The sequence below is a fragment of the Galeopterus variegatus genome, unplaced genomic scaffold (assembly GCF_000696425.1).
Source record: "Galeopterus variegatus unplaced genomic scaffold, G_variegatus-3.0.2 Scaffold443, whole genome shotgun sequence".
Taxonomy (NCBI): Eukaryota; Metazoa; Chordata; class Mammalia; order Dermoptera; family Cynocephalidae; genus Galeopterus; species Galeopterus variegatus.
Genome location: NW_007726554.1, coordinates 312195 through 339055, shown reverse-complemented (window position 1 = coordinate 339055; position 26861 = coordinate 312195). Strand labels below are relative to the sequence as shown.

Sequence of the window (26861 nt, the reverse complement as noted above, 5' to 3'; positions counted from 1 at the left end):
CTTAATGCCTCACAAAGTGACTGGCATATAGTAGGTGATCAATAAATTTATACTGATTAGATTGAATGAATAACTAAATAACCTTTCAAATTCATTCAATGTAATAGTTCAGCTTTATGTCTACCTTCTTACTTAGCAGCCAGTTTCAAGAGAAATTTCATCCGTATTAAGAAAGAACCATTCTTGGACATATGTGGTACAGGAAAGAAAGTTTTTATTTAGATATGGTTTTCAGGCATAGGAAAAGGTGAAGTTGACTAACAAGAGATGGGTCATGATAAGATGAAGGTCTTAGTTGGCAGCGATGGTCTCCTGAATCCAGCTCACATAGTTGCAGACCTTGGTGTAGACACCAGGATTGTTTTTCAGAGCACAGCCATAGCCCCAGGAGACAATGCCCTGGAGCTCTCCATTGCAGGCCACTGGGCCACCAGAGTCACCCTGAGCAAGAAGGAAGAGACAATCAGAGTTCTTGTTTGTGGCCAGCTGGGAGAACAGGCTCTAGTATGTGCCTCTATTATTCTAGGGATATGTTCCCAGGCTGCTGATTCTCCACGAAGCACCTTCCTTTCCCCTGAAAATCCAACCCTCAATCTGCTTACTCTATCCCCATTCATATATTTCCTCTTCCTAGACCCTCCTTTTTCATTAGTAGGGCTACAGGCCAAGAAGAGGTACAGATGGAGAGTTTTAACACTGACCAATTAGCTCTGCTCCATTCACATGGGTTCTTTTCCACAATATACCATCTGAGATGGGCACCAGGATGTGCTGTTTACATACCAGCTTCTGCATATCTTTTTACCCTTAGCCGTAACCATTACTATCACAAAAATAAAAAGTGTAACGTATCCCAAAGCTATCCCTCACCCATCACAATCAGTCCCACAGACAGTTTAACAATCTTCTATGTTTGAGAGAAGGGGAAATATGTTTGAGGAGAGTAAGATTGAGATGGATGGAGAAGGAAACTAACCTGGCAAGAGTCCTTTCCACCCTCCAGGTAGCCCACACAGATCATGTTGCTAGTGATCTCGCCTGGGTAAGCTTTTTGGCAAGAACTGTCAGAGAGGATGGGAGCTTCCAGACACTGAAGGAGGTCAGGGTAGTTAGCTGTTGAGTGTGAGAGTGAAAATAGAATATTACCCACGGAGGTCCTGAAAATGTCTTTCCCTACATCTCTCTCTGCTTTCCCTTTTTTTTCTCTCAATTTACCAAAGACTTTTAGTTTGAAAGAAGAACATTTTTCTGGAAGGTTTTCCAAATAGTTCTAATCACACAAATTGTTCTTTCTCTGACAGTAGATCAGTGAAGACAAATCCTACATCCAGAGACTTTACTTCTCAAGCAGGTGTGTATTTCAGACATTGCATCCCTTAGCCTAGGTTCTGTTTACCTCCTCAGCTTCTAGTTTTCTGCACAGCATAAATCACATTTCAGCTAAATACCTTGACATCTTTATGATAGTTCATTGTTGTTGTGTCTTCTGCACAGTTCCAGCAAAGGAATCTTTCTCATTTTAATTAATATGTTCTAAGATTCCATATGTCCAAAAACTATCTTCTGGGAATCTTCTTTGAGAACTTGTACTAACTGACCCTCGACATGACTTTCACCTCTATTATTCTCAGACTTGGTACTTCTGTTCCGGGTGATACTTACTGCCGCTGCTCAGGGTGTTGCCCCAGCCAGTGATGAGGCACTCAGTTCCAGAAGATGCACAGGATGATGGCAGAGAGATCGTGGACACTGCAGAGTTGAGGGTGGCAGCCGAGCTCAGTTTAATCAGCATGATGTCGTTATCAAGGGTGTTTGAATTGAATTTGGGGTGTTTGATGACCTTGGCTGAATTAATGAATTGCTCAGTGCCTTCCTGGACAGCAATATTGTGTTCTCCCAAACGCACCTGGATTTTGCTGGAATAAATAATTAGAAGTTGCCTAAGTATGCAATTTAAGCTTTTCTGCTTCCCTGACCCCCATGGCATGAGTATAAACACAGATACCATCCTCTTCAAGCATTCACTCACACAGGTAATTGTGCACTTATGATAGCATTGTGCACACCAGGCATGGTGCAGGTTACAATATTCCTTAGGGAAGTATCACTACAAGTTCAGACTCACAGCTCATCATCTTCTTAGAATAGCGAAGAATAGGAATGGAAACTTAATGACCCCAATAAAACAGTTGGAGATAAGAAGGGAAGTGGTGGAAACTGATCAGTATCTACCATTTCTCTTCTGGTTGGGACCACTGATTATCACAGGGAGATGAGGCTGGAGTCAGAGATACAGCAGAATATAATGGGGGCAGAATGAGTCGTGCTTATTTTAATGTTGTACTGAATTTTTTATTATTTTATTACCTCCATAGGCCATTTTTTTTTCTGTTTGAGCTGTAATGATTAGAACTATTACTGATTGATGTTCTTAATCTATCTTTAAGAATAGGGAGATACTTCATTATTCACTGTTTCCATCTTGTGTTTTTAGTACCATCATTTTGGAAAGACATCAGGGAACTCCATGCGAAAGTTCCTCGGTGCATTGGACAATGCTCGCGGGAATAATAAGGGTCGCAGGATCTGCGTGCTTCACCCCTCAAGCATAACTCTGTAGTTTACCCCTATCGTGCTTTGGCTGGACTCAGAAATATGTTGGCCTTCGAGCATAGGACTATCAGCTCTGGTCACTTACGACTTGTAGCAGTGAGCTGCGGACACAACCCACTGGGCATCGATGAGGGAGCCACCGCAGAAGTGGGAGGAGCTAGAGCACAGGGAGGCCTGGTAGGGGACAGAATTCTTTGTACAGGTGTAGCCCCCGACGATCTTGTCATCATCATCACTAATAGGGAGAGCAACTGACAGGAAAAAGACGGGAATTATTTATGATACAGGTCCTTCCTGGAATTCCTACTCTACTGTGAAGTTCTTGCACATTAACCAGAACAGAGCAGAGAAGGACCTTCTCTTGTGTCACATAATCAGGAAAAGGTGGTTTTCAGATTTTTTAAAAAATTTATTATTCCTTACCTTTAACAAATACCCTGCTTATATCACAATAAGTGACCAACCTTTAGATTATGCTTTAAATTTGATAAATATAAGTCTACATTAGTATGCACTATTTACAGACACATGCACACATGCACACATACACAAACACACACACAAACAATCTCACAATGATCAGAGGCTTTTTATATGACAAATGCCCTGAACACCTCTACCTGAGAATATAAAGAATATTTTTTACACAAAACCCTGTTCAACAGCCATGCAAATAAGTATAAAGCTTGGCAGTAATCATACTGGTGTTTGCTTGTAGTGGTTGATGGGGCACTGATATGAGAAAGATATCCCTATAATGTAACAGAAAAGAAGCTTTAGGAATCCACCTGAGAATGTCCTGGCCTGGAAGGAAATGAGATTTTTGCTCTTTTGCTCCACCAATTTCTGTCCTTGGTTTTAGCCTAAAACTTTTATTGAATCATTTTACAGAACATTGTGAGATTTCTCTCCTCAACCTTTCCCCTATCTCAATTATCTTTCAAATATTTATCAATTTATTTAACATCGTGAAGTCTAGCCCACTGATTTATCAAGACTTCTTACAGCTCCAGAAGTCTTTAATTATATTATACGATTCCTACTGTTCGAATATTTTAAACTAATGTTAGAAAAGAGGTCTCTAGTGCATACACAGATGTACTGATTTTAAACCTGGCCAAATTTGGGGAAATTTATTATTAAGTTTTAGTAATATAAAATTTAGTAGGATAAAAACAGAAATAGTCATTTTTTCCCATAATTGAATGGCATACTGCTTTTCGCTAGAGAGATTTCATTTGCAAAGATGTCGTAAAACACAGCCCAATAGAATATCTTTACCTGTTAACACCCACTGGTTCTAAGTAACTAGAACTTCAGGGTAGATGAGACTCAGGCTCTGACACACACAGCCTCTTCAAGGACCACAAGATTTCAGTAGTTTAATTATTAATTCTAAATTCTTAGAAAGGTTGAGACAAGCACTTTCTACATGAACTATATTTTAATTTTCTCTTTTTCTTCATAAATTTTACCTGGAAGTTCAGAGCAAGTTCTGCTTCTTTCTGTGTTCTACTCAGCTCAGTCCTGCTCACTGTGATCGTCCTCCAACAAGTGAGACTTAACTATCTATAAACATACATACTATACACCATTGTGTCAACATTTTTAGCTCCTCGAATAGAAGACCATATTTAATATTCACTATTGCCTTCCAGAGAACAAAGTGCAAATTTAAATATGTGATAGACACCTGCTGATCTGCTCATTCAAAGAAACTCACCAGCAGCTCCCAGGAAAGCAAGAAAGATGAAGGTCTTCATGGTTGCTCACTGGATGTCGAGTGGGGTGTAGGATGAAGGGTTTTCATCCACAGCTATTTATACCTCCAGATCTGTCACTGACACCCATGGCCACAGGTGCCAGAAAAGTGATCTCACTGGAAAGTCACAAATCTAAATTTAGAATTCAATTCTGTAACAGATGGAAGATAATGCAGCATTTAAACATCAACATTTGTCTACTTTTCCAGAAGGTTATGGGAATGGAAGCAGTAAGTCACCTGGTGGGAACTGTTCGTTATAATAGCAAAGAAAGTTGGAGTCAGGTCACAGGGTAGAGATACAGGTGTCTGATTCTCAGACAAAAATCTTAGGTACTTAGTTGTGTCAACTGTGAACTTTTATCCTAAGAACAAGTTGAATCCTTCTCCCTTGATGTTTAATTAACATTTTCTTTTTCACAATTATATACTTTGTCTTGTAATAGCTTTGGTCATGTATATCCATGTTAACTTTTCATTATTAGTGGAAACAGCTTGTTCCCTTGAGCTAAAAACTTACATTTATCTAGAGCTTCTTATATGCTGGGGATAATCTAAGTACTTTGCCCATATTAACTTAGTAATCCTCATAATAATCACACAAGACACCTATTACAATCCCCACTTTATAGATGGGAAAACTAAGGCCCACAAAAGTGCAGGGAATTTGAGCAAAATCACACCACAAGTATGTGGTGTAATCAGGATTGCAATCCAGAAAATCTGGTTTCAGAGTCTGTGCTCTTCCCCAGTCTGTTAACCAAGATTACAGAATCTTGGCCAGTGATAACACAACCTAAATCTATAGAGTGCTTAATATGTGTCAGTGTCACGGAAGGGACTTATGCATCAGCTCATCTGGTCCTCACAAATTGCCTGGTAAGTGTTGTGCTATAATTTTCACCATTTAAGAGATGGGAAGAGAGAGGCTTAGAGAAGTCAAAGTTTCATAGCTATTTGGTGGTCAGTTCAAGGCTCAAACTGAAGCAACCTCACTTCAGGGTTCATGTCCTCAACTGTGAGCCTTCTCATCATGTTCAGTTCTCTCCCATTGCTGACACCTCTACCTGCGAGGTGGTAGAGGTGGTATGATTCTACATCACCCCTGAAATTTTCCCAGAAATTCATCAGAGACCTTGGACTGTATGAAAAACTAATCTTAAAGTGGAGCTCTTCATAATAATTGGTTGATGTCCTGCTGTGTCCTGGAGAGACATCATATAAAAAGATATAAAAAGGGAGAACAGTCTGAATTCTAACAAAATAAGGGCTAACTCTAAGGAGTATATGGAATTCTGAAGAATCCAAGAAATGTGTTCCTGGAGCAGGAATTGTCAGAATTAATGGAGCATAACAGAAATACCCCAAATGAATGAATTCTATTGAGAAGGAACTTCTAGCTGGATGTAGCCAGATTCTACACTACACTTAAATCTGAAATTAAATCCTATCAGGTTATTATTTATGCTTAAATAGATATTCACTCCTAGGTAGTTTCTGTTTCTTTCACATTTGAAATTTTGCTTCTATCAAGATGACTTACTTGAAGGCAGAGTTTCTTAACCTTGGAACTGTTGAAGTTTTGAGCCAAATAATTCTTTGCTGTGGTGAACTGTCCTGTGCACTGAAGGATGTTTATCAGCATTTCTGTCCTCTAGAAGAAAATAGCAACATGCCCCCCCTCACCCCATGGCAACCAAAAATGTCTGCAGACATTGCTAAATGTCCCCTGGCAGGCAAAATCACCCCCAGTTGGGAACCACAGCTCAAAGGGGAAAGAAGGACAAAGAGCTTTGTTTCTAAGGCTGTATAGCCATAAGAATGTGCCTTGAACTTTGGGACAATATAGGCAATCCATAACTACTGAACGAATGGCACACAAGGCAGGGAGCTATCATTAACTGATCTCTAATAATCAGGAAATATTAAGGAATAAGGGGAGGGGCAGTGACCAGAATGAGGAAGGGGGAGTTTTCTTATCCTGTTCAGTTCTCTCCCATTGCTGACACCTGCACCTATGAGGTGGTAGAGGTGGTATGATTCTATATCACCCCTGACATTTTCCCAGAAATTCATCAGAGACCTTGGACTGTATGAAAAACTAATCTTAAAGTGGAGCTCTTCATAATAATTGGTTGATGTCCTGCTATGTCCTGGAGAGCTGTCTCTGATATGCTCTGGGCTTTATTACACTGATTCCTTCTTGTAGGAGGGAAAAAGCAAGGATTGCCAGACAGGGGGTGGGGGAACAGTTATCTAGGATTAATTACAACTTACCCTGACCCCCCAAAAAAAAACTTGTGACAAAGGAACATGTTCCTGTGTGGCTGGTGTGATGGTTCTTCAGTCACCTAAAACAGTAGTGGACCAAGGGATGGTTTCCAGATATCAGTTATTTCCATTCCACTCTCACATTTTTTAAAAATGCAAACTATTTAGCATGGTGCCTGAGACATCATTACATTTCGATATTTAAATAGACTTCTTTTTCTTATCATATGGTGGCAACTTTTTATTTAATGTACATTGAAATGACCATGTGCTTTCTGAATAAAAATACTCGTCAGAATACTATCTAAAATCATGGTGAAGACTAGTAGTGATGTGCCTACCATGCTTTGGGAAAAATGATACTAGGCAGACATCTGGAAAAATGAGGTTGGGAAAAACTAAGGACCACTAATGGTGGTGGCTGTGAGTGGAAAGGTTGTGGAGCTGAAAAGATCATCATGTCAAGTGTGAATAGGAGGATGCTTCCTGTTGAAGAGTCCAAGAGAACTCAGGATCAGTAGGAGGGGTCTCTACATATGTGTATGTATGTTTGTCATTTATGTAAGGTGGGTGAACAAATATGAAAAAGATACCCCCACATTATCATGTGGGAGCTTAGACTTATAAGATACCCTGTATTTCTGAGATACTGTGAATCATTCTGTGAAGTCTGACACCAGAGAAATGGGTTGGAAGTTCTCAGACTCAATTCTTACCTGCACTTTATGTGTGCAAAATTCTGTTCCCAATGACATCAATGAATTTTCATTTATGATCAACACTGAACATGCCAGGCACAGTATCTGAGGGCCTCCTTCCTCAGTTCTCTCCCGTAACAAGAGCCATGAACTATGTGGGATGCCCATTTCCTTTTGGCCAGAAGAATGGGTTGGTACCTATACTTCTTTTCCTAACTTCAAACACATGGTAGCCCAGAGGCACGTGTCTATAATTAATCTGTATTTGTAATCTCTCTTTTTCACCCACATGGCTTAGTGACCTTGAAAGACTATTTAAACATGTATCTAATTTGGCATCTGATTGGGCTCCAGCAAACATATTGATATTTGTATTGGCAAGAACAAAAGGCACCAGCCTCTAAAGGCAATTTATGCTCTTTTCCTCCACGGACTCTGTTTTTCTTTTTCTTTAGTTTCTTCAGCCACTTTCCTGGCTAATACATCACTAGTCACTAGGGCTGTGCTGGCTTTTAACCACTCCAGTTTGTAGGGAAAATTTTAAATAAAACTTTTCTTGAAAAATACATGAACTAAGAAATATGAAAAAAATAATGTAAGCAATCAGGGCAACAAAAGTACAAAAAGGAACATGGTACAAAATACGTGTTTGTGAAATAATCTTGATGCTCATCTGAGAGTGTATGCTGAGCTGAATTTGTAATCTTTGCTACATGTAGAAAATAGTGTTAGAGAATAGCATCTTTTTTCGTAGGAAACTGAATCCTAGAACCAGAACTAAGTTTCCTTGAGAATCCTACTCAAGGATGGCATTAGTTTGGGGGCATTTTCTACTTTAGCTCCATGTGATTCCCTCCATATGACTCTGCTGTCATATCATGAAAGCAGTCATAAACAATATGTAAATGAATGAGTGTGGCTGTGTTCTAATAAAACTTTATTTACAAAAATAGGCTGCAGGTCAGAATTTTCCCCAGGCCCTAGTTTGTCAACCCTGCTTTAGAAGGTAGGAAAGAAACTATTTAAACACCTATATCCACCTTAAAATTAAATGGTGGTTCAGTTTCAATGATCAGGGATAGCTTGAAATAAAATTAGTAATCTTAGAAATATTTCACTGTTAACTTTAATTAATGCTTCAGGGAGAAAGAAAGAAGTAGAGGATTGGGACTTTAGGGCTGGGAGATGGGAGTGACACAGCACAGTGCAGGAAAAAAGGAGAGCTTGACAGAGGCTGAATGTGCATCAAGTATGGGGAAAGAACATTTAGATTTGGTGACCAAAGTTCTAGACTTTATTCTGTCACTAGGTATTTTTTTTTTTGTCCCTGGACATTTATCTTCATATATAAAATGAATACCCACAAAGAATAGTGAGCAAATAGGACAATTTAACACAATCTTTGATTCCCATAACAGAGTTTTATTAAGGTGCCAACATAACTTACTTATATCTCTGTTGGAATTTGCTTCACATTCCTCTGTCTTCCAGTTTGTGCAGATCCTACCTTTATCCCACAAGATTAGATGGCAAGTTAAGTTTTATCATAGAAGCAGACAGCTGTGTATACCTGAAACCCACAGCTGTCAAATGCCACCATGAATAATTTGTAAATTTGCCACTTCTGAATATGACAGGCTAGTGAGGCACCCTACAGGACTTTAAGAAAATGGTGTTAGAAAGAGAAACAGAGAGATGGAGGTTGAAGTGAAGCTTAAGGTTAAAATAAAGCATCATAATTAGAAAATGATCAGAAATAGGACAAGAATGCATAATATACACTTCAGATTAATATTTATTTATTTACTTACTTTTGGTTATACATATTTACAGAGTTGACTATCAGTATTTGTGTACAGTATGTGATGATCAAATCAGTATGATTAGCATGTTCATCATTACAAATAGTAATTACTCTTTATTTCCCTTTCCCCATTACTTGCTGAATCCCTGACAGTTCTTATATAACTTAATAATTTAAGCCAATTCTAAGCTTGGTTCTGGAGCACTGTGATGGGGTTCCCAAGTTGACTCCCATGTTTGGCGATCCAGTAGAATTATTCATGGATACAGACAGAGTTGTACTCAAGGCCAAGGTTTATTAAAGTGACGCAGTAAGTACTCAGCAGAGATCATGGGTAAACACACAGGTGGAATCTGGAGGAATCCACAGGCAGGCCCCCTTATGCTTTCTTCTTCCCAGGAGGGGCCACACAGAGCTGACTCCTCTCCAGCAGCAAAACAGCACCACATATGTGCAGTGTTCTGCCAAGGGAGCCCATTAGAAACCTAGCACCCAAGAAGTTTTATCAGGGGCAGGTCACATAGGCACTGCTGCCTAGCACCTACCAGAAAGCCAGGCCCCAGAAGGAAATCCAGTGTTCACCACAACATTGTTTATACCAATAGTTGAGGCACAATGAGCCACACTTCTCTGGTAGGAAAAGTTTTATATCAGTTCGGGACTGTTCCTAGTCATGTTTCCAGATGCCAGCCAAAAGCCAATCTTGCAAACAGGACCTTCTAAGCACTGCAGTCTCAAGCCTGCTGTGTCAGTTCTATTCTGCACAGTCATCCTTCGACTCTCATTTGCCACTTGATGGACCTGGAAGCTACATGATACAGTGGCTTAGTTATAATATGGAAGTAGCCTGACTCACTGGGTCATCATCTGGTGGACAACCACTGAAGAAAACTGCTCATGCTATGCTGGGCTTTGTGATCACGGCAAGTGAGATTTCACAGAGCTGAGCCACTGAGATAGTGGAATTTGTTTTGTTTTGTTTTCTGTAGCAGAGCTGTCCTTATCTAACAAATTAGTGCCTAGAATGAGTAAAAAACTCTCATTACTTAATAAAAAAAGGCAACCCAACAAAATGGCAATACTTAATCTAAATGAGTAATTCATAGAAGAGTAAACATGAGTTACCCCTGCCCATGAGAATAGGTTCTCAACTGTACTTAGAATCAAAGTATTGCAAAATAAAACAGTGAGTTATGACTTCAAACTTCCCAGACTGGAAAATTTGCAGAAGAGTGACAGTCCTAAATGTGAGTAGAGATATGGACTAGTTGTTGCTTTGCCTCACATTGGGTGATGGAGATGCAAAAAGGATTACTCAAAGCTCATTTCTTCTGAGCAGTGAGAGACCCTTAAGGGATTAATTTCCTGGAACCCTCAAGAGAGAGGCATTCCTTCCTTGGGAAATTAACCACAACTGAGGTTCTCTCCCTGTGTTTATTCTCCAGGAAGTTACAGAAAAGGAACATAAGTGGAGTTATGGCTAAGTATAGTTCGACAATAGAAGCTGGTAACATCAGTGAAATAACAAAGTGACATTCCATAATGGAATTTGCAAAAGGTTAAGTCAATCCACCAACAAAAGCTTGATCTTAGCAAACATTTTCTTTCCCTACATCAGTTTCCTTAGTATGTTTACATAACAATCAAGTAACTTGTCTGTCCTTGAGCCGGCAACTTTGCTGTGTTACAATTCTTCTTCTATATTAGAGACTTTAGCCTGGGGAAAGTTTCCTGTCTTTTGCAAGGTTAACATTTCTATACATAATTTTAAAAAGCTAGGCTAAACCTGAAACTACAGGGTTTTGGAAACTAGGCCCTGTGAAATATATTTGCTTTATAAATGTTAGTATACTCCACACTAGTGGAAACTGTCTTAACAGTACAAAAGAAAATTACAACTATATTAGAAAATCATTTGTTGAATATGTTGTGACAAACACTATTTTGGGATAAATTACAAACCTATGAGGATACTTGAAAAAGTTTATAGAAAAATAGAGTTAAAAGATAATACAAATCCTTCCATGATCTTTTTGAAGACCTCATTTTAAGTAATCTGGGTTTTTAAATCATCTTTTGGTTTTATCATGAATAACTCAGTTGCCAATATTTATTTTTGCCATTTGGAAGATAGTCAACCTTTAAAACTTTTAAAAATTTTAAACTTTAAAAAATTTGTCACTTTATTTTTGAGTGTGCAATTCAGAGGAATTAAATACATTCACAGTGTTGTGGAGACATCACCACTATCTATTTTTAGAACGCTTTTTGTCACCTCAAACAGAAACTCTGTACCCATTAAGCAGTTACTCCTGATTCCCTCTCCTCTTCAGCCCTTGGTAACCTCTAATCTACCTTCTGTGTTTATGAATTTGCCTATTTTAGGTAGTTTATATATGTGAAATTATACAATGTTTTTTTCTTTTTGTTTCACTTTGCATAAAGTTTCATCCATATTGTAGCAAGTATCAGAATTTCACTCCTTTATATGACTTAATAATATTCCATTGTATGTGTACACAATGCTTTATAATGCATTTGTTGATGGACATTTGGGTAGCTTCCACCTTTTGACTGTTTGAAATAATGCTTCAATGAATGCTGACCTGGCGGTATCTGTCTGATTTTCTGTTTTCAATTTTTGAGGGTATATACTTAGGAATGAGATTACTAGGTCATATGGTAATTCTATGTTCATCTTTTTGAGTAATTGCCAAACTGTCTTTTGCAGCAGCAATACCATTTTATATATCCACCAGCAATGTACAAAGGTTGCAGTTTCTCCACAACCTTGCAATCAATTAATTTCTGTTTTTTTCTTTTGATGATGATGATGATGATGATGATGATGATGATGGTAATGATGATGACTTTTATAGCAGATCTAGTAAGTGTGAAGTTATATCTCATTGTCTTAATTTGCATTTCTCTAATGACTAATGGTGTTAAGCATTTTTTTTATCTTTTATTTTTAATTTTTGAAATAAATTTAATTATGTTTATTTAAGGTATATGACAATGTCATGAAATACATACATATAGCAAAATGGTTATTATAGTGAAACAAATTGACATATCAATTATCTTACATAGTTGCCCATTTTTTTCCTACTGTGTCAAACAGCTGATACAATCTACTCAAGATATGATTAACTATAGTCATCATGCTATTCATTAGATCTTTAGGCTTGTTCATCCTACATATCTGTGACTTTATATCCTTTGATGACCTACATCTCCCTATCCTCCAATCGCCCCACCCCTGCCCCTGGTAATGACTGTTTTATTCTCTATCTCTGTGTATTATACTTTTTTTTCCCATATACAAGTGAAATCCTGCAACATTTTTCTTTCCATGTCATTATTTTATTTAGCATAACATCCTCTAGTTTAATCCATGTTATGGAAAATGGCAAGATCTCATTCTTTTTTTAGGACTGAATAGTATTTTATTGTATATATACACACAATAAAATATATAATAAATATATATTAATATTATATAAGTATATATAATATTTTTTAATACATAGTAATATATATCACAGTTTCTTTATCCATTAATATATAAAATATCATGTATTTTATAATATTTTGTGATAAATAATAATATATATATTACAGTTTCTCTATCCATTCATCCACTGATGGTGGACACTTAGGTCGTTTCCATATCTTGGCTATTGTGAATAATGTTGCAATGACCATGGGATATTTATATCTGTACGAGGTGGCAATTTTGCCTTTTGTGTATATTCTTAGAAGAGGGATACCAAGGAGTGATTATACTTACTAGCTACAAAGGATGAATGATTCCTTCACAATGGAGAGATTTGGTGTCCATTGCATCAAATTTAGCATCACCAAAAATGTGTAAAGACGACAGTACATATTGTTGTAATTGACCAGAGGCATTGGGAATTATATGTCATCTATGGAGTATATTTGTCAAAATACTTAACCTCTAATAATGTGGGAATTCTAATGTGGGTCATGTTACCAGTCAACTGGCATGGACTCTTCTACACATCAAGGTCCTAAAACAGAAAGGAAAACAAATGGGTGGAGGTGATGTCTTGTCATAAGCAACTAAAGAGACCTGACAACAAAATACATTACATAGTCTTTGATTTGTCCTGGAAGGAAAAATTAAAACCTATGAAGAGCACTTAGGGACAATTGGAGAAAGCTGGATGATAATAATATTACATGAACACTAAATTTTTGAGTGTAATAATGACATTTGTGATTATATAAAGAACGCCTGTTTTTGGGGGGAGAGATACATGGAATTATGAAGGACAAAATGTCTCAGAAGTTAAGGGTAAAATACACTGAAAGAAATCAAGAAAATGTTAACAATTTGTATACAGATTTATATTTTAATATTGTGCTAGTTTTAATATCCTTTTAACTTCTCCAGAGGTGTCATTTTTGAAATAAAATGTTGAAGAAATAATCTTAAGATCCCCCAAATTGGCATGATTTCAGTCTGATGATGGATATTTATTATTTCATATCTAAAACCTTTGAAATTTCCTATAACTACCACAATAAATGCAGAAGACAAGGTCTCTTTGAGCCCTAGAGTGTGTTTTTTTACGTAAAAGACAGGCTATAGTTGGGAAAAAGTCCAAAAAGAAGAAAAGGGAGTTTGTAGTTTGATAAGACAGCTCTACATCTCCGAGATGAGCACTAAGCTTTGCTGGCAATGCATGTCAAGAGGACTTCTAGTGAATTCTCAGGACCGTTTCTTCTGAGGCAAGAGATTCTGAGCATCCTGCAGGTTGGTCAGCAACTCACAAACTTAGGGAAGCTGATTGAACGTAAAAAAGAAGAGTAGTGGCTTCTGAACCCCTGTCAAGGTATCACTGGCAACTGGTGCAAAAGGTGCCTATATTCTGAGTGCCTGAGGAAATTCAGGTTTATCTGAATTCTTCCTCATAGCCAAATACCACTCCTCGTTTCCTGTTTTTTTTTGGTCATTCTGTGGCCCTCACTTTCAAGACGAAAACAGTGCAGACTGCAAGTCAATTCTTTCTGAATGCACATCAGGAGACATCATGTGTCTCTATTTATATGGTCTTAGTATGTTCCTTCTCTTTCCAGATCCTCTCTGGAAAACCAATTGCCTTACTTGTTTGTTGTTTTTTGACACCTGTTTTTCTTTCCGGTTGTACCACACTCCTTCTTTTTATAAGCTATCCTTACATAATAACTTTGTGACTGTCCCGGGGAGATAGATAATAAATAGCAGGTTGAATCCCCCATATTTTAGACAGTAGATTGTACAAATGCAAACTTGAAAACCTGAACTAGCCTTTGTCAGAGTTATTAAAGAGCTGGTCAGTTATAAAAGACAAGAATGACATCCCTGTATTTGTAAAAACTATATACAAACTTGGTTCTTCTAAAATCTAATTGTTACTTTAATGCATGTGATCTGGATGTTTCTAAGTCCTCTAATCTTTTGGGAATTCCATTTCTTTAGTGTCTACAGTTTTAAAATATTAATAATAATAATAAAGTCAGCATTTATTGAGTTTTTACCGTGTGTGAAACATTGTGTTATATGCCCTATGTGTGTGACCTAATTCATCTTTTATAACAGACCTATAAATGAAATACTATTATTATCCACTTTCTACAGATATGAAAGCTGAGGGCTCTGTAAGATGAAAAATCTCGGTCACAATCACACAGCTTAAGCACGTGAATCACGATCCTTCCCAAAGATTTATGTGGTAGGACTAGGGCTTCTTTCTACTAGTTTCTCTAGTTGTCTCCAGTGTGCCTTGTCCCCCACATGGAAACAGCTGTCTCCACTTCATTTCTCAATTCACCACTGACCCAGCACTGGGGTGGGTTTTCCACTTTAACTGAAGATTTGGAGATATTAAGGGGAATGTTGGCCCAGACCTGAAAACATCCTTAAATAGAATATCAGAAATCACTTTGTGAATGTTTATTCAGATGCAAGAGGCACCAGCCTCTAAAGGTAATTTTATACACTTTTCCTCCATGGACTCTGTTTTTATTGTTCCTTAGCTTCTCCAGCCACTTTTCTGGCTAATACACCACTAGTCACTGGGGCTGTGCTGACTTTTAACCCCTCCAGTCCATAGGGGAAATTTTCAATAAAACTCCTTTCCTTGAAAAAATATGTACTGAGAAACACTTAAAAAATGAACATTAATTTCCTAGTACATTCCTATCAGAGCTCTTGGGTGACTAGGTGCATTGCCAATAAGCAGAAATATTCTGAAAATAATATTTTTTTTTCTTTTCTGAGTAGTAAGTCTCAACAGTGGGCTTTAAATATTCGGTAAACTCTGTTGTAAAGATGTATGATGTCATCTATGCTTTGCTGTCTCTTTTATAGAGCATAGGCAGAGTAGATTTAGCATAATTCTCTTAGAACTGCTGGCTTTAATAAAATCATGGAAAAGAACAGTTTACCCTGGAGACAATGGTGCAGGGAAAGAGATCTGGACAGCCTTCTGTCTGCAGGGGCCAGTCACAGGGTCACAGAGAGGTGACAAAATGTAGCTCCCAGGTGTTATCCAATTTCTGGCCATGCAACACTTTATTGGTACCGACAGACCCCAGGGCATGGCCCAGAGTTTTTGATTTACTTCCAAGGCAGGGACACAGCAGACAAAGCAGGAATGCCTGGTGACTGCTTCTCTGCTGAGAGGCTGGATGGCTCATTCTCTACTCTGAAGATCCAGCCCACAGAGCAGGGGGACTCAGCTGTGTATCTCTGTGCCAGCAGCTCAGCTACAGTGTGGCACAGTCCCCTCCTCTCTGCCCACAAACCCTCACAGGCTCAGTTGTCCTCACAGTGCTCAGAAGCCCTGCTCTTCCCTCATCAAGGGGGACAAATGCATTTGGGGCATCAGGTGTTCTTATGCTAGTATGAGGTCAGGAAATAACCTCTGAAATACTAGAACAGGCTACACTGGGTAGTAATAACTGTGGCTGATAGATTCTGGGAATTCTTATGTAGGGTTTGAGATTCTATATCTGGGAGTGAACATCAGAGCTTAGACTCAGGGATAGTGATCAAGTAAATTTTAGTTTATAAAAATATAAGGTCTCAGCATGTTAGTAATAAACTATTTTTGAGTATTAGTAATTCACCTCTATACTATACCAAGGAATCAGACAGCCAGAATCAAACAATGTTAAGGCCATTTGCAGCTACTGGCCTTAAGGAAAAAAAATTAAAATTTTTAGTAAGAATTGCCATTGAAATCAATTATCCAGAAGTAGCTAACACCCACAATAATGTACACTAACAAACGTTTATATAGTGCTTTGTTTCTTTTTTTGACAATCCTACAATTTTGCTTTTAATTTCAATTGTCCTCAGTCTAAATCATTTTAAAAATAGAAACTAAAGTGTACTTAGTTTCATAAAATATTAAGAAAGTGTTAAAGGGAAGTGACTTAAAGAAGACCTGAATAAAAGTTATACCAAACATATAGGATTCTTCGAGGTTTTCAAAGCAGTAGTACCAATTTTGACTCTCACCAGGGGTATGTGCGAGTTTAGGTTAGCACGCTCTTTGTCTCTGTCTCTGTATCTGTCTCTCTCCATAAGTTACTTTTTCATTCTCTTAATGGTGTCTTTTGATAAATAGAAAATTTTAAGCTGCAATCATTCCATTTCCCCACTTTTTGATTAGCATTTTGGATTTTGATATCCCAATTAGGAAATCCGCCTAATCCAAAATGATCATTTTTTAAAAAAATATTTTCATCTGAAATCTTTGTACTTTCAAACTTTCACAGTAAGGTATATAATCCAAATGTAATTAATTCTTTGCATATAATGTAAGGAAGGGGTCAAGTATATGTGTGTATACGTGTATATACGGGTCTGTTTCCTTGAGTCTCTATTCTGTAGCATTGGTCTGTTTTGTCAGTTCTTGCACTAATAACAGTCTTATTTACTATAGCTTTAAAATAGTTTTCAATATCTGGTAGTCTAATTTCTCAAGCTTTGTTTCTTTTTAGCAAGGATTCTTGACCACTCTTGACCCCTTTTATTTTTCATTTATATTTTAAAATCAGCTTGCAAAATTCTTTAAGAAAAAAAAATGCCTGCTGGTAATTTTTTGCTTTTTGTTTCCAAGCAACTTAAGCTAAGATTATTTATAGGAATACAAAAACATGTGGCACCCCAAAATATAAAAAGCACAATATCTGGCATCTTATCAAAGATTAAAGTCATTCAAAGTAGAAGCAAAAAATGAACCATTTGAGGAGAAAAATTAATCTACACAAACCAACACAGAAATGACAACTTAGCAGAAAAACATATTAAAACAGTTATTATATAACTGTAGCCCATGTGCTGAAAGTTTTGTACAGATAAGGAAGATATAAAAAGACACAAATCAAACCATAGAGATAAAAATTATAATGTCTTGGTGAAAAACACATTGGGTGGAATTAACAGCAGGTTAGACATTACAGAAGAAAAGATTAATGAACTTGAAAATGTAACAATAATCAATTCATAATGAAACACAGAGAAAAAAGAATTTATAGGTGAGCTATGAGACAATTTCCAGCAGTCTAATATGTAATTGGAAATCCCCAAAGCAAATATTTTAAATTTAAATTTCTTTAAAGGATAATCGACCATTTACACCCAAATAACTAGAACATAAGGCAGGGTTTATAATAACCATAAAATGAAAATCTATAGCAACAATAACATAAATATAGGAAGGGGATAAATAAAATCATACATGCTCTTGTAAGGTTTCATAATGTATGCAAAGACACTTAATGGTAGTCTTTGCTAAAATAAAGAAGTATAATGTAAACCATACAACAACCACTAAAAGAGCAAAATTCAGAGTTATAACTAATAAGCCAAAAAAAAAAAAAAAAGAATCGAGTCATAAAAATATTCAATTAATCCACAAGAAGTCATCAAAAAAGGAAAAAAGGTACAAAGAAGAGATGTAACCAATCTAGAACAAGAAGCAAGATAATACAAACAAACGTAACCTCATCAACAATCACATCACGACTAAATATAATAAATGCCCAATTAAAGAACATAGATTGTGATGTTTAACAAAAATTAAATAAATAAAAAAACAGGTGTATGCTGCCTATCAGAAATGCAGTATAAATATAAATACTCAAAATGTAAAAAAATATAAGGATGGAACAAGATATACTGTTCAAAGAAAGATAGAGTAGCTGTATTAATATGGACAAAGTAAATTTCGGAGCGGAGTATATCATCTGAAATAAAGTCATATCCTATGACAAAAGGGCCAGTCTATCAAGAGGGCATAGCAATCATAAATATTGATGTATCTAAAAACAGAGTTCCAAAAAAAAAAAGAAAAAAGAAAAAAGAGAGTAGTACTGATAACACCAAGGTCCAGGGTTAGATCCCTGTACTGGTCGGTTGCCAAATAAAAAAATGATTCAAGACAAACCAAGTGTGCTCTGTTGCCACAGTGGAACTAAATTAGAAACCAATAACAGAAAGATCTGTGGAAAAATATCTCAAGTATTTTGAAGTTAAATAACAGTTTTCTAAACAAATTTGGGGGCAAAGCATAAATCAAAAGAGATATTAGAAAGTGTTTTAAAGTGAATAAAAATGAAAATAAAATATACCAATATATGTAGGATGCCACTGAAGCTGTACTTAGGATGGAAACAGAAGAACAGGGAATAATTCCCTATTAATTCTGAGGCCAGCACTATTACGATACCAAAATCAGACAGAGATATTACAAGAAAAGGAAAACAAAGACTATTATCCCTATGAACACAGACTAAGCAATCATTAAAAATTATAGCATATCACCTCCAAGAATATCTAAAAGGAATAATAAATCATGACCAAGTGGAGTTTCTCTCAGTAAGTCTTAACATTCAAAAATAACCTATGTAATTTACTTTATCAGTTCTAGAATAGGAAAACTATATGCTCATATGTGTAGATGCCCAAAAGACATTTGATAAAGATCCATTTCTCATAAAAACTCATAGCAAATTCCCTTACCTATAAAGGGCATTTATGTAAAGCGTATGGTTAAATAGTTGACTATTTCTACAGGTAGACTGTAGTCAAAGATGCATATTGTATTTCTTAGATCAAACACTAAAAGTGGCAGAAAGAGGGGAAAAATAGTTTTTCCAACAAATGGTGCTAAAAATCCCAAGTATATTGACATGGAAAAAATAGTGTATCTCAATCCTTATCTTGTTCCATAAACTATCTGTGGGCGAACTACAGCCCATGAGCCAAATCTGGCCCCTGCCTGTTTTCACACGGCCCAGGAGCTAACAGTGGTTTTTACATTTTGAAATAGTTGAAAGAAAATAAAAACACTAGTATTTTGTGACATATGAACTTTATAAAAAATTCAAAGTTTGGTATTCATAAATAAAGGTGTCATAGAACATAGCAACACTTATTTGCAAATTGTTTAAATTTGTAAATGTGGTTATTTTTCTACTATAATGACAGAGTTGAGTAGTTGAGACGGAGACTGCATGGTGCACAGTCTGACCTTTTACTATCTGACCCTTCACAGAAAACATTTGCTGACCCTTTCCATAAACAAAAATAAATAAAATATGGACCAAAGTTCTTGATGACCAAAAACTAGAACTCTAAAGCTTCTGTAGGAAAACACAGCAGATTCTCTTTATGACCAAGATATAGGCAAATATTTCTTAAAGTGGACAAAAAATACTCTAACCATTAAAAAGTAAACTGTTCTTTATCAAATTAGAAAAACATATTCATCAGGGAAATCAAAACGAGTTACCACCTCATCCCAGTTAGAATGGCCATTATCAAGAAGACAAAAGGAAACAAGCGCTGGCAAAGATGTGGAGACAAGGGAACACCTGCACACTGTTGGTGGGACTGTAGCTAATACAGCCATTATGGAAAACAACATGGAGGTTCCTCAAAAGATTAAAAATAGAACTACCGTTTGATTTAGTGGTTTTATTATTGGGTGTATATTTAAAGGAAATGAAGTCAGTATGTTGAAGAGATAGCTGCACTCCCATGTTTATTACAGTACAACTTACAATAGCCAAGATGTGAAATCGATCTAAGTGTCCAACAACAGATGAATGAATAAAAAAGTGGTATACATACACAATGGACTACTATTCAGCCATAAAAAAAGAATGAAATCCTGTCACTTGCAGCCACATGGATGGACTTGAGGACATTAAGTGAAGTAAGCCAGGCACAGTAAGACAAATACCACATGATCTCGCTCATATATGGAATCTAAGGGGAAAAAAAGATATAGGGGCAGAGAATGGAAGAGCCCTTACCAGAGACTGGAGTGGGAAAGGCTGGTGGGGAGGGGGGCGAGAGGGGAAGGCAAACAAGGACAGGCTGGCCAACAGGTACAAAATTATGATGAGATAGGAGGAATGAGCTCTGGTGTTCTATTGCACGGTGGGGGGACTATGGTAAACAGTTCAGTTTTGTATTGATGGAGTCTGGATGTGTCGTCCCCTCCAAAACTGATGTGGAAGTTTGATCCCCAATGTGGCAGTGTTGGAAACTGATTGAGTCATGGGGGCGGATCCTTTATGAATGGATTAGTGCTCTCCCTGGGGGAGGGGGGATTAATGAGTGAGTTCTCGCTCTACTAGTTCTCACAAGCGCTTATTGTTTTACAGGACCCTGGCACCTCCTCTCTCTCTCTCTTGCTTCCTCTCACCATGTGATCTGCTTGTACCCACTGGCTGCTGCCACTTTCCGCCATGAGTAGAAGCAGCCTGAGGCCCACGCCAGATGCAGCTGTCCCAGAATCGTAAGCCAAATAAACCTCTGTTCTTATAAATTACCCATTCTCAGGTATTTCTGTTATAGCAACACAAAACGGACCAAAACAGATATATTACATAATAGCCAGAGGAGAGGCTTTTGAAGGTTTTGCTGCAAAGAAATGATAAATGCATGTGATGACTGGTACATTAACTGCCCTGACTTGATTGTCATACAGCATATAGATGTATCAAAATATAAGATTGTACCCCTTAAGTATGTATTATTACAATGTATAAGTTAAAATAAAAATGAAATAAAATTTGAAAAAATGTTCATCAAAAAATACCATTAAGGAGAAATATATATATATATATCTCAGAAAGTGGTCGTAACCGTATTATAAAGAATTCCTACAAGTCAGTCATAAAGAAGCAAAACAAATCAATAAAACAAGAGCAAGAGTGTTGACGGTGTTCAAAAAAGGAGAATATATAAGCAGGCAGTTTTCTGCTCATGACACTGATGAGTTTATTTCCCCAGCTGCTTAGGTTTTTGGCTGTCAGAACACCAGTGTCAGCCCCTCCAGGAATTACCTTCAGTTAAAGTGAGCATTATCCCCAGTCCCACCCCATTCCTACCCTTTCTGAAGGATCTACAGGAGAACCTGTTTTCCTGTTCTCTTTCAGGTTCTAGAGGCCTCCACTGCTCCTGGCTCAAGACCCTTTTCCATCTTCATAGCCAACCACAACTGGTCGAGGCTTTTCTCATGCTGTGTCACTCTGACTCTTTCTCCTTTTTCTTGCATAGTTTAAGGCCCTTGTGATTACATCGGGCCCACCTGAGAAATCCAGGACACTCTCCTTATATTAGTGACCGGTGATCAGCATCCTTAATTCCACTGGGAAGTCTAATCCTCCCTTCCTATGTAATTTAATCCATTCACAGATTCTGGGGACTAGACATGGTCATCTTTGGAGGCCCATCGTTCTGCCTAACCCACTGAGTAAGAGACAGGAAAAACAATGTTCTGATAACAGATAGGAAATCAGTGTTCTTTTTGAAAAGAGAACAATGACCACAGTTTTATATTTTGGGTCCAACACATACTACAAGGGGAAAGATCCCAAAAGGAAAACAGGCACCTCGGGTAAAACAAGGCAGCCTGCATACTATTTGCTGTTTAAAATGAGCATGTACTCCCAGGTCCAGGAGACTCAGCAGTGAGCCTCTGTGCCAACAGCTAAAATATAGATTTAATCTGTGTTTTCTTCTTTGCTCGTAAGTAATTCAATTGACCAACCCAAGAAACAGAGGCTTCTCTGCTCTACATAACCTCTATCCTGAGAGGAAGTGAGTTTTCAGGGGAACGGAGGGGTGGGGTTCGGGAGTGGGGGGGGTCAGGTCTCTTTTACAGGGAAACAGCCAGGTGTTAATGGTTTCTTTAAAAATTGAGCTTTTCTAAGGTTAAGAATAAAATGTAAATTAACTTGAGCATTTTATTTGCAAATTTTTAAGAACAAGACAATCTTTGCTGGTTTCTTGGTGGGGATAGAGAATATGGGAGATTCTGTGCTATGGGCTTTGGGAATTCAGAACAGCTAAAGGATGTAAAACTCAGAGAGGTCTTTTATTACAAGAAAGGGTTTTCAAATTGAATCAGTTTTCAGGGCGTCTGATCAGCCCCTGTATCCCTAACAATGCAGTTGACATCCCTGTTCTTCCTGGAGAGCTCAGAGGCCACCTCCTAACTGACGGGTGAGTTGAGAATATGCATATGACCAGGAGCATCGAGCTACCAGTGACAGGAACATGAGAGTTTGCAGAAAAGGTGGCTTCAGTAGGACAAGGAATTCATCTCTAAGTACTTGTAGTTAGAGGCACAGGTGAGTACAGTTGGCAGGCTCTCAGATGAGAGATTCTATAGAGAAGTGATTCGAAATAGATATTATCCAAAAATTCTACAGGGAGCACTGGATGTGTAGATCTGTATCTCAGGTCAATTACAGTTGAGTTCAGTCTGGCCCTATTCATCTCCCAGAGGTGCAGCCTCCTCTGAAAGGAACTTTCAAGTTGGGGGTGGTGGCTCATTCTGTGATATCATGACAGGTGCATTTCCTGGACATAAAATGTCCCAAAACTCACTTCTCTGCTCATGCTCACAGAGGCCCTATACTGCGACAATCCACATCTGCTCTTACCCTGTCATGTGCACCCAAACCCTCTGCTGTGTGGCCCTCTGTGTCCTGGTAGCGAGTGAGTCCTCAGAGTGTCAGGCATCCTCATGTGGGCTTCCGTCCTAATGGCTCTTTGTATCTTCCTCCTTCTGTCCCTCAATTCTGTCTTCTTTTACAGAGCACACAGATGCTGGGTCATCCAGATACCGAGGCATGAGGTGGCATTGATGGGACAAGCAGTAACTCTGAGATGTGAGCGAATTTCAGGTCACAACAGTCTTTTGTGGTACAGACAGACCTTGGTGCAAGGCCTGGAGCTGCTGATATCCTTCTGCAACCAGGCTCCCATGGATGACACAGGGATGCCCGAGGAATGATTCTCAGCTCAGATGTCTGACGCCTCAGTCTCCACTCTGAAGATCCAGCCCACAGAACCTGGGGACTGTGCCGTGTATCTCTGTGCCAGCAGCACCGACACAACGCTGCAGGATCCCACCCTCCCTCTGCACAAACCCTGGTGCTTCGTCTTCTCCTTCCAGCTCCCAGCAGTGCTAAGTCTTCCCTGCTCCTTCTTTCTGTGGGAAATAAATGGGGCATAACAAAGACAGAAAATAAGTCATCAACATCGAGAACATTGTGCAGGAAATAATGTAGGAAATGAGTTTTGTGTATCTCTCACAAATTGTTGGCCACTCACACACATGCAAGATAAACCCTAATTACCCACACTGTAGTGTTCCTGCCTTCCTGCCTTTGTCATCCCTGTCTGAAAGGTGCAGCTCCAGACAACAGCCACGTCTTCTGAACCACTTGGGCCTCTCCAATCTCTTCTCACTCTGACCTCTGAATAGAGCTTACCCCCCAAAAGTTTTCTTTACTACAATTGTGGACATTCCTTTATAATGCTAATTTCAACTGTGCATTTATGTAGAAATCTTTCATTACACTAGAAGAATGTGTCACATATGGGTAATGCAGGCAGTTTAACAGTTTAGACATCAGCCACCAAACCTGGAGTCTTGGGATCCATTTATCTCCATCCTGCATGAGGAAAGCCCAGTGGGAGCTGAGGGCTTGTGTGGACTCAGGTTCTGATGAGGGCTCCTCAGCTGCCTGCTCTGGAACCATCAGTGTGGATCCATGTTGGGATATCTACAGCACACAGGCCACCCAGTCTCACTTGACCTCTTTTCTCAATGATCCTATGTCCTTAACACCCAGATCTATATTTTTCTTCTGATTTATGCCATAAATTCTCACATAATGCCTGGGATCCATTCTAAATTGTTACAATTTCTCTCTTCTTTATATACTAATGACTTCTCAACCCCTGTCAGTATCACTGGCAACTGGTGTAAAAAGTGCTGGTATTTTGAGTGCCTGAGGCAGTTCAGGGTTACCTGAGTTCTTTCTTATAGCCAAATACACTCCTCATTTCCTGTTTTTTGTCATACACCTGGATGGATGAAAAAGTCCCTGACTTTCTAGATGAAAACCGTGCAGAATGAAAGTCAGTTCTTTTTGAATGTACAGCAAGAGACAGCATGTGTCCCTATATATGGTCTTGGTATGTTCCTTCTCTTTCTGGATCCTCTCTGCTGCTTACAGATCATTTTCTTTTCTTCTACATCACAGCCCAGCCCCTTTATACACACGACATTAGAATGTCACCCTCTATTGCTGCACTTCCTCACTGCCAGATGCTCTTTTCATTCAGTCCTACTGCCACCACTAATCAAAAAATAATTGTTTAGAGCTGCTGTTCTGGGCTGAACTAGTGACAGACCATGGATGGTTAGTACGATCTTTTGGTAATTTCAACTTATCCTTAGAATCTTTGGCCAAAACTGCTTCTGGAGAATCAAGGGGTCATAGATGAGGGTCAAAGAGGTTCAGAGCCTAGAAATGGCTAGGATGTATTTAACTAACCTGAGGGTTTCAAAGGTAATAAATATCAAGGTCTTCAATTTATTTTTAAAAATTATATGAAATTATATATGACAGCCAAGCTATGCACAATAAGGAAATTGACACGTCTTTTCTTGAGATGGAATTACACTAAAGTTCTATGAAACTAACTCACAGACTCATCTCATGCTGAAACTCTCATCAGAAACTCTGATAGGCAGTTCTGTATATTACAATAATGAGAAAATAAATTATTACTTTATAAAAACTATTTTTCAAATTAACTTTTTCCCAGTGTGGGGGTAAAACATCAAACTCTGCCCAACTTTGGTGGTGAAAGGAATGGAAACAAGGGGCTTGCAGAGGCCCCGTCCCAATCACTCTCCTTTTCTGGGCCCAGATCCTCTGATGTTCATCTGCTCAGGGAAAGGGAAGTGAGGCCGTGCAGGGAAAGTGCTGGTCCAGGACACCATCAGCTCTAGGGCTTGAGGGGAGGGTCCAGGAAAGAGTAGGGGGTTGGCAGAGCCTGTGCTGAGTGGCTCACAGGCATGCATGGGGTTAGCAAGCACCTTGCTGGGATAAGCTGTGCATTGAGGGCTTCCTGTTGTTTTCTTCAACAGATAATTGTTTTATGAAATGCCCTCCACTTCCTGTCTCTTCAGTTGTGGCTGCTACTTCTCTTACCAACCCTGGGTTCCACCCAAGGCAGAAACAAGGCCCCAAAGTCTCACCAGCTGCACTCATGAGAGCCAAGATAAGAAAACCCTTCATGGCAGGCTGTGATCGCGCCAGGAGGAGACCAGTTGATCAAGCTGTAAACTGCCCCAGTCTTTAGTCCAGGTGCCCTGGCAAGAACACTAACTGTGGGGTGAGGAGCAAAACAAGGATCCCACAGCGGTCTTCAAACTAGTTCTTATCAGGACCCGTTTATACAAGACTTCACTGGGAGCTGCCTTTGATGTGGGTGAAAGAGAGGAAGGACCAGACCAAGTGAAGGTCCTGGTGCCTCCTAACTGATCCCAAAACACCGGGTGAGGAGCAAAACAAGGATCCCACAGCGGTCTTCAACTAGTTCTTATCAGGACCCGTTTATACAAGACTTCACTGGGAGCTGCCTTTGATGTGGGTCAAAGAGAGGAAGGACCAGACCAAGTGAAGGTCCTGGTGCCTCCTAACTGATCCCAAAACACCCCCCAGGAGTCATTATTTAGATGCTGACATTTTCCCTTCCCTCTCTGTGACATGGTGTTTCTTTGCTGTCCCCTGACCCCTTATGTGGATGAAAGAGAGGAAGGATCAACAACAGTTATATCATCAAGATGGTGAAATAGACGATTCCAGCATTGCTCCTCCCCACAAGTAACCAATTCACCACTATTAAAAAGCAAAGACTGCCAGCCTGGGACCGCTGGAGCTGGGGAAAGAAAAAGAGAGACCAACAGAGTTCATGAAGGCAGGAGAGGCCACAGTGAGAGGGTGTAGTGAAAACTATGCATTCAACAGGGGATTAACATCCAGAGTACACAAAGAACTCAAACAACAGTAAAATAATAATAATAATCCAACTAAAAAGTGGGCAAAGGACCTCAATACACCTCAATACACATTTCTCAAAGAAAGACATTCAAAAGGCCAATAGGTACTTGAAAAAATATTCAACATCATTCAGCATCAGAGAAATGCAAATGGAAACCCCATTGAGATATCATTTCACTCCGATTAGACTGGCTATTATCAAAAGACTGAGAATAACAAATGCTGACAAAGATGCAGAGAAATGGAAACCCTTCTACACTGTTGGTGGGACTATAAATTGGCACAGTCATTATGGAGAACAGTATGA

General features: G+C 38.6%; 1 protein-coding gene and 1 gene segment (V, D, J or C); one reads left to right on the top strand and one right to left on the bottom strand.

Annotated features, from left to right (window-relative positions):
- Positions 1-291: 291 nt before the first annotated feature.
- LOC103587315 (trypsin-like) lies at positions 292-4403 on the bottom strand. Its single transcript, XM_008568790.1, has 5 exons — positions 4337-4403; positions 2699-2864; positions 1663-1916; positions 977-1113; positions 292-441 (listed from the first exon to the last, which is right to left on the bottom strand). The coding sequence occupies exons 1-5, from the start codon at positions 4374-4376 to the stop codon at positions 292-294; spliced, it is 747 nt and encodes a 248-aa protein (XP_008567012.1). The 5' UTR covers positions 4377-4403.
- A 9456-nt stretch (positions 4404-13859) lies between these two features.
- Positions 13860-21806, top strand: LOC103587356. The segment is given in 3 exon segments: positions 13860-13974; positions 15698-15933; positions 21744-21806. Coding segments are annotated over 3 exon segments (414 nt in total).
- The last annotated feature ends 5055 nt before the right edge of the window (positions 21807-26861 follow it).

Excerpts from the sequence above, each read along its gene's own strand:
- LOC103587315 (XM_008568790.1), bottom strand. The coding sequence starts at position 4,376 with ATGAAGACCTTCATCTTTCTTGCTTTCCTGGGAGCTGCTG. Across the intron at positions 2,865-4,336 it reads TGCTTTCCTGGGAGCTGCTG|TTGCTCTCCCTATTAGTGAT; the intron begins GTGAGTTTCTTT and ends TTTTCCTGTCAG. Across the intron at positions 1,917-2,698 it reads GCAGCTCACTGCTACAAGTC|CAAAATCCAGGTGCGTTTGG; the intron begins GTAAGTGACCAG and ends TATTTATTCCAG.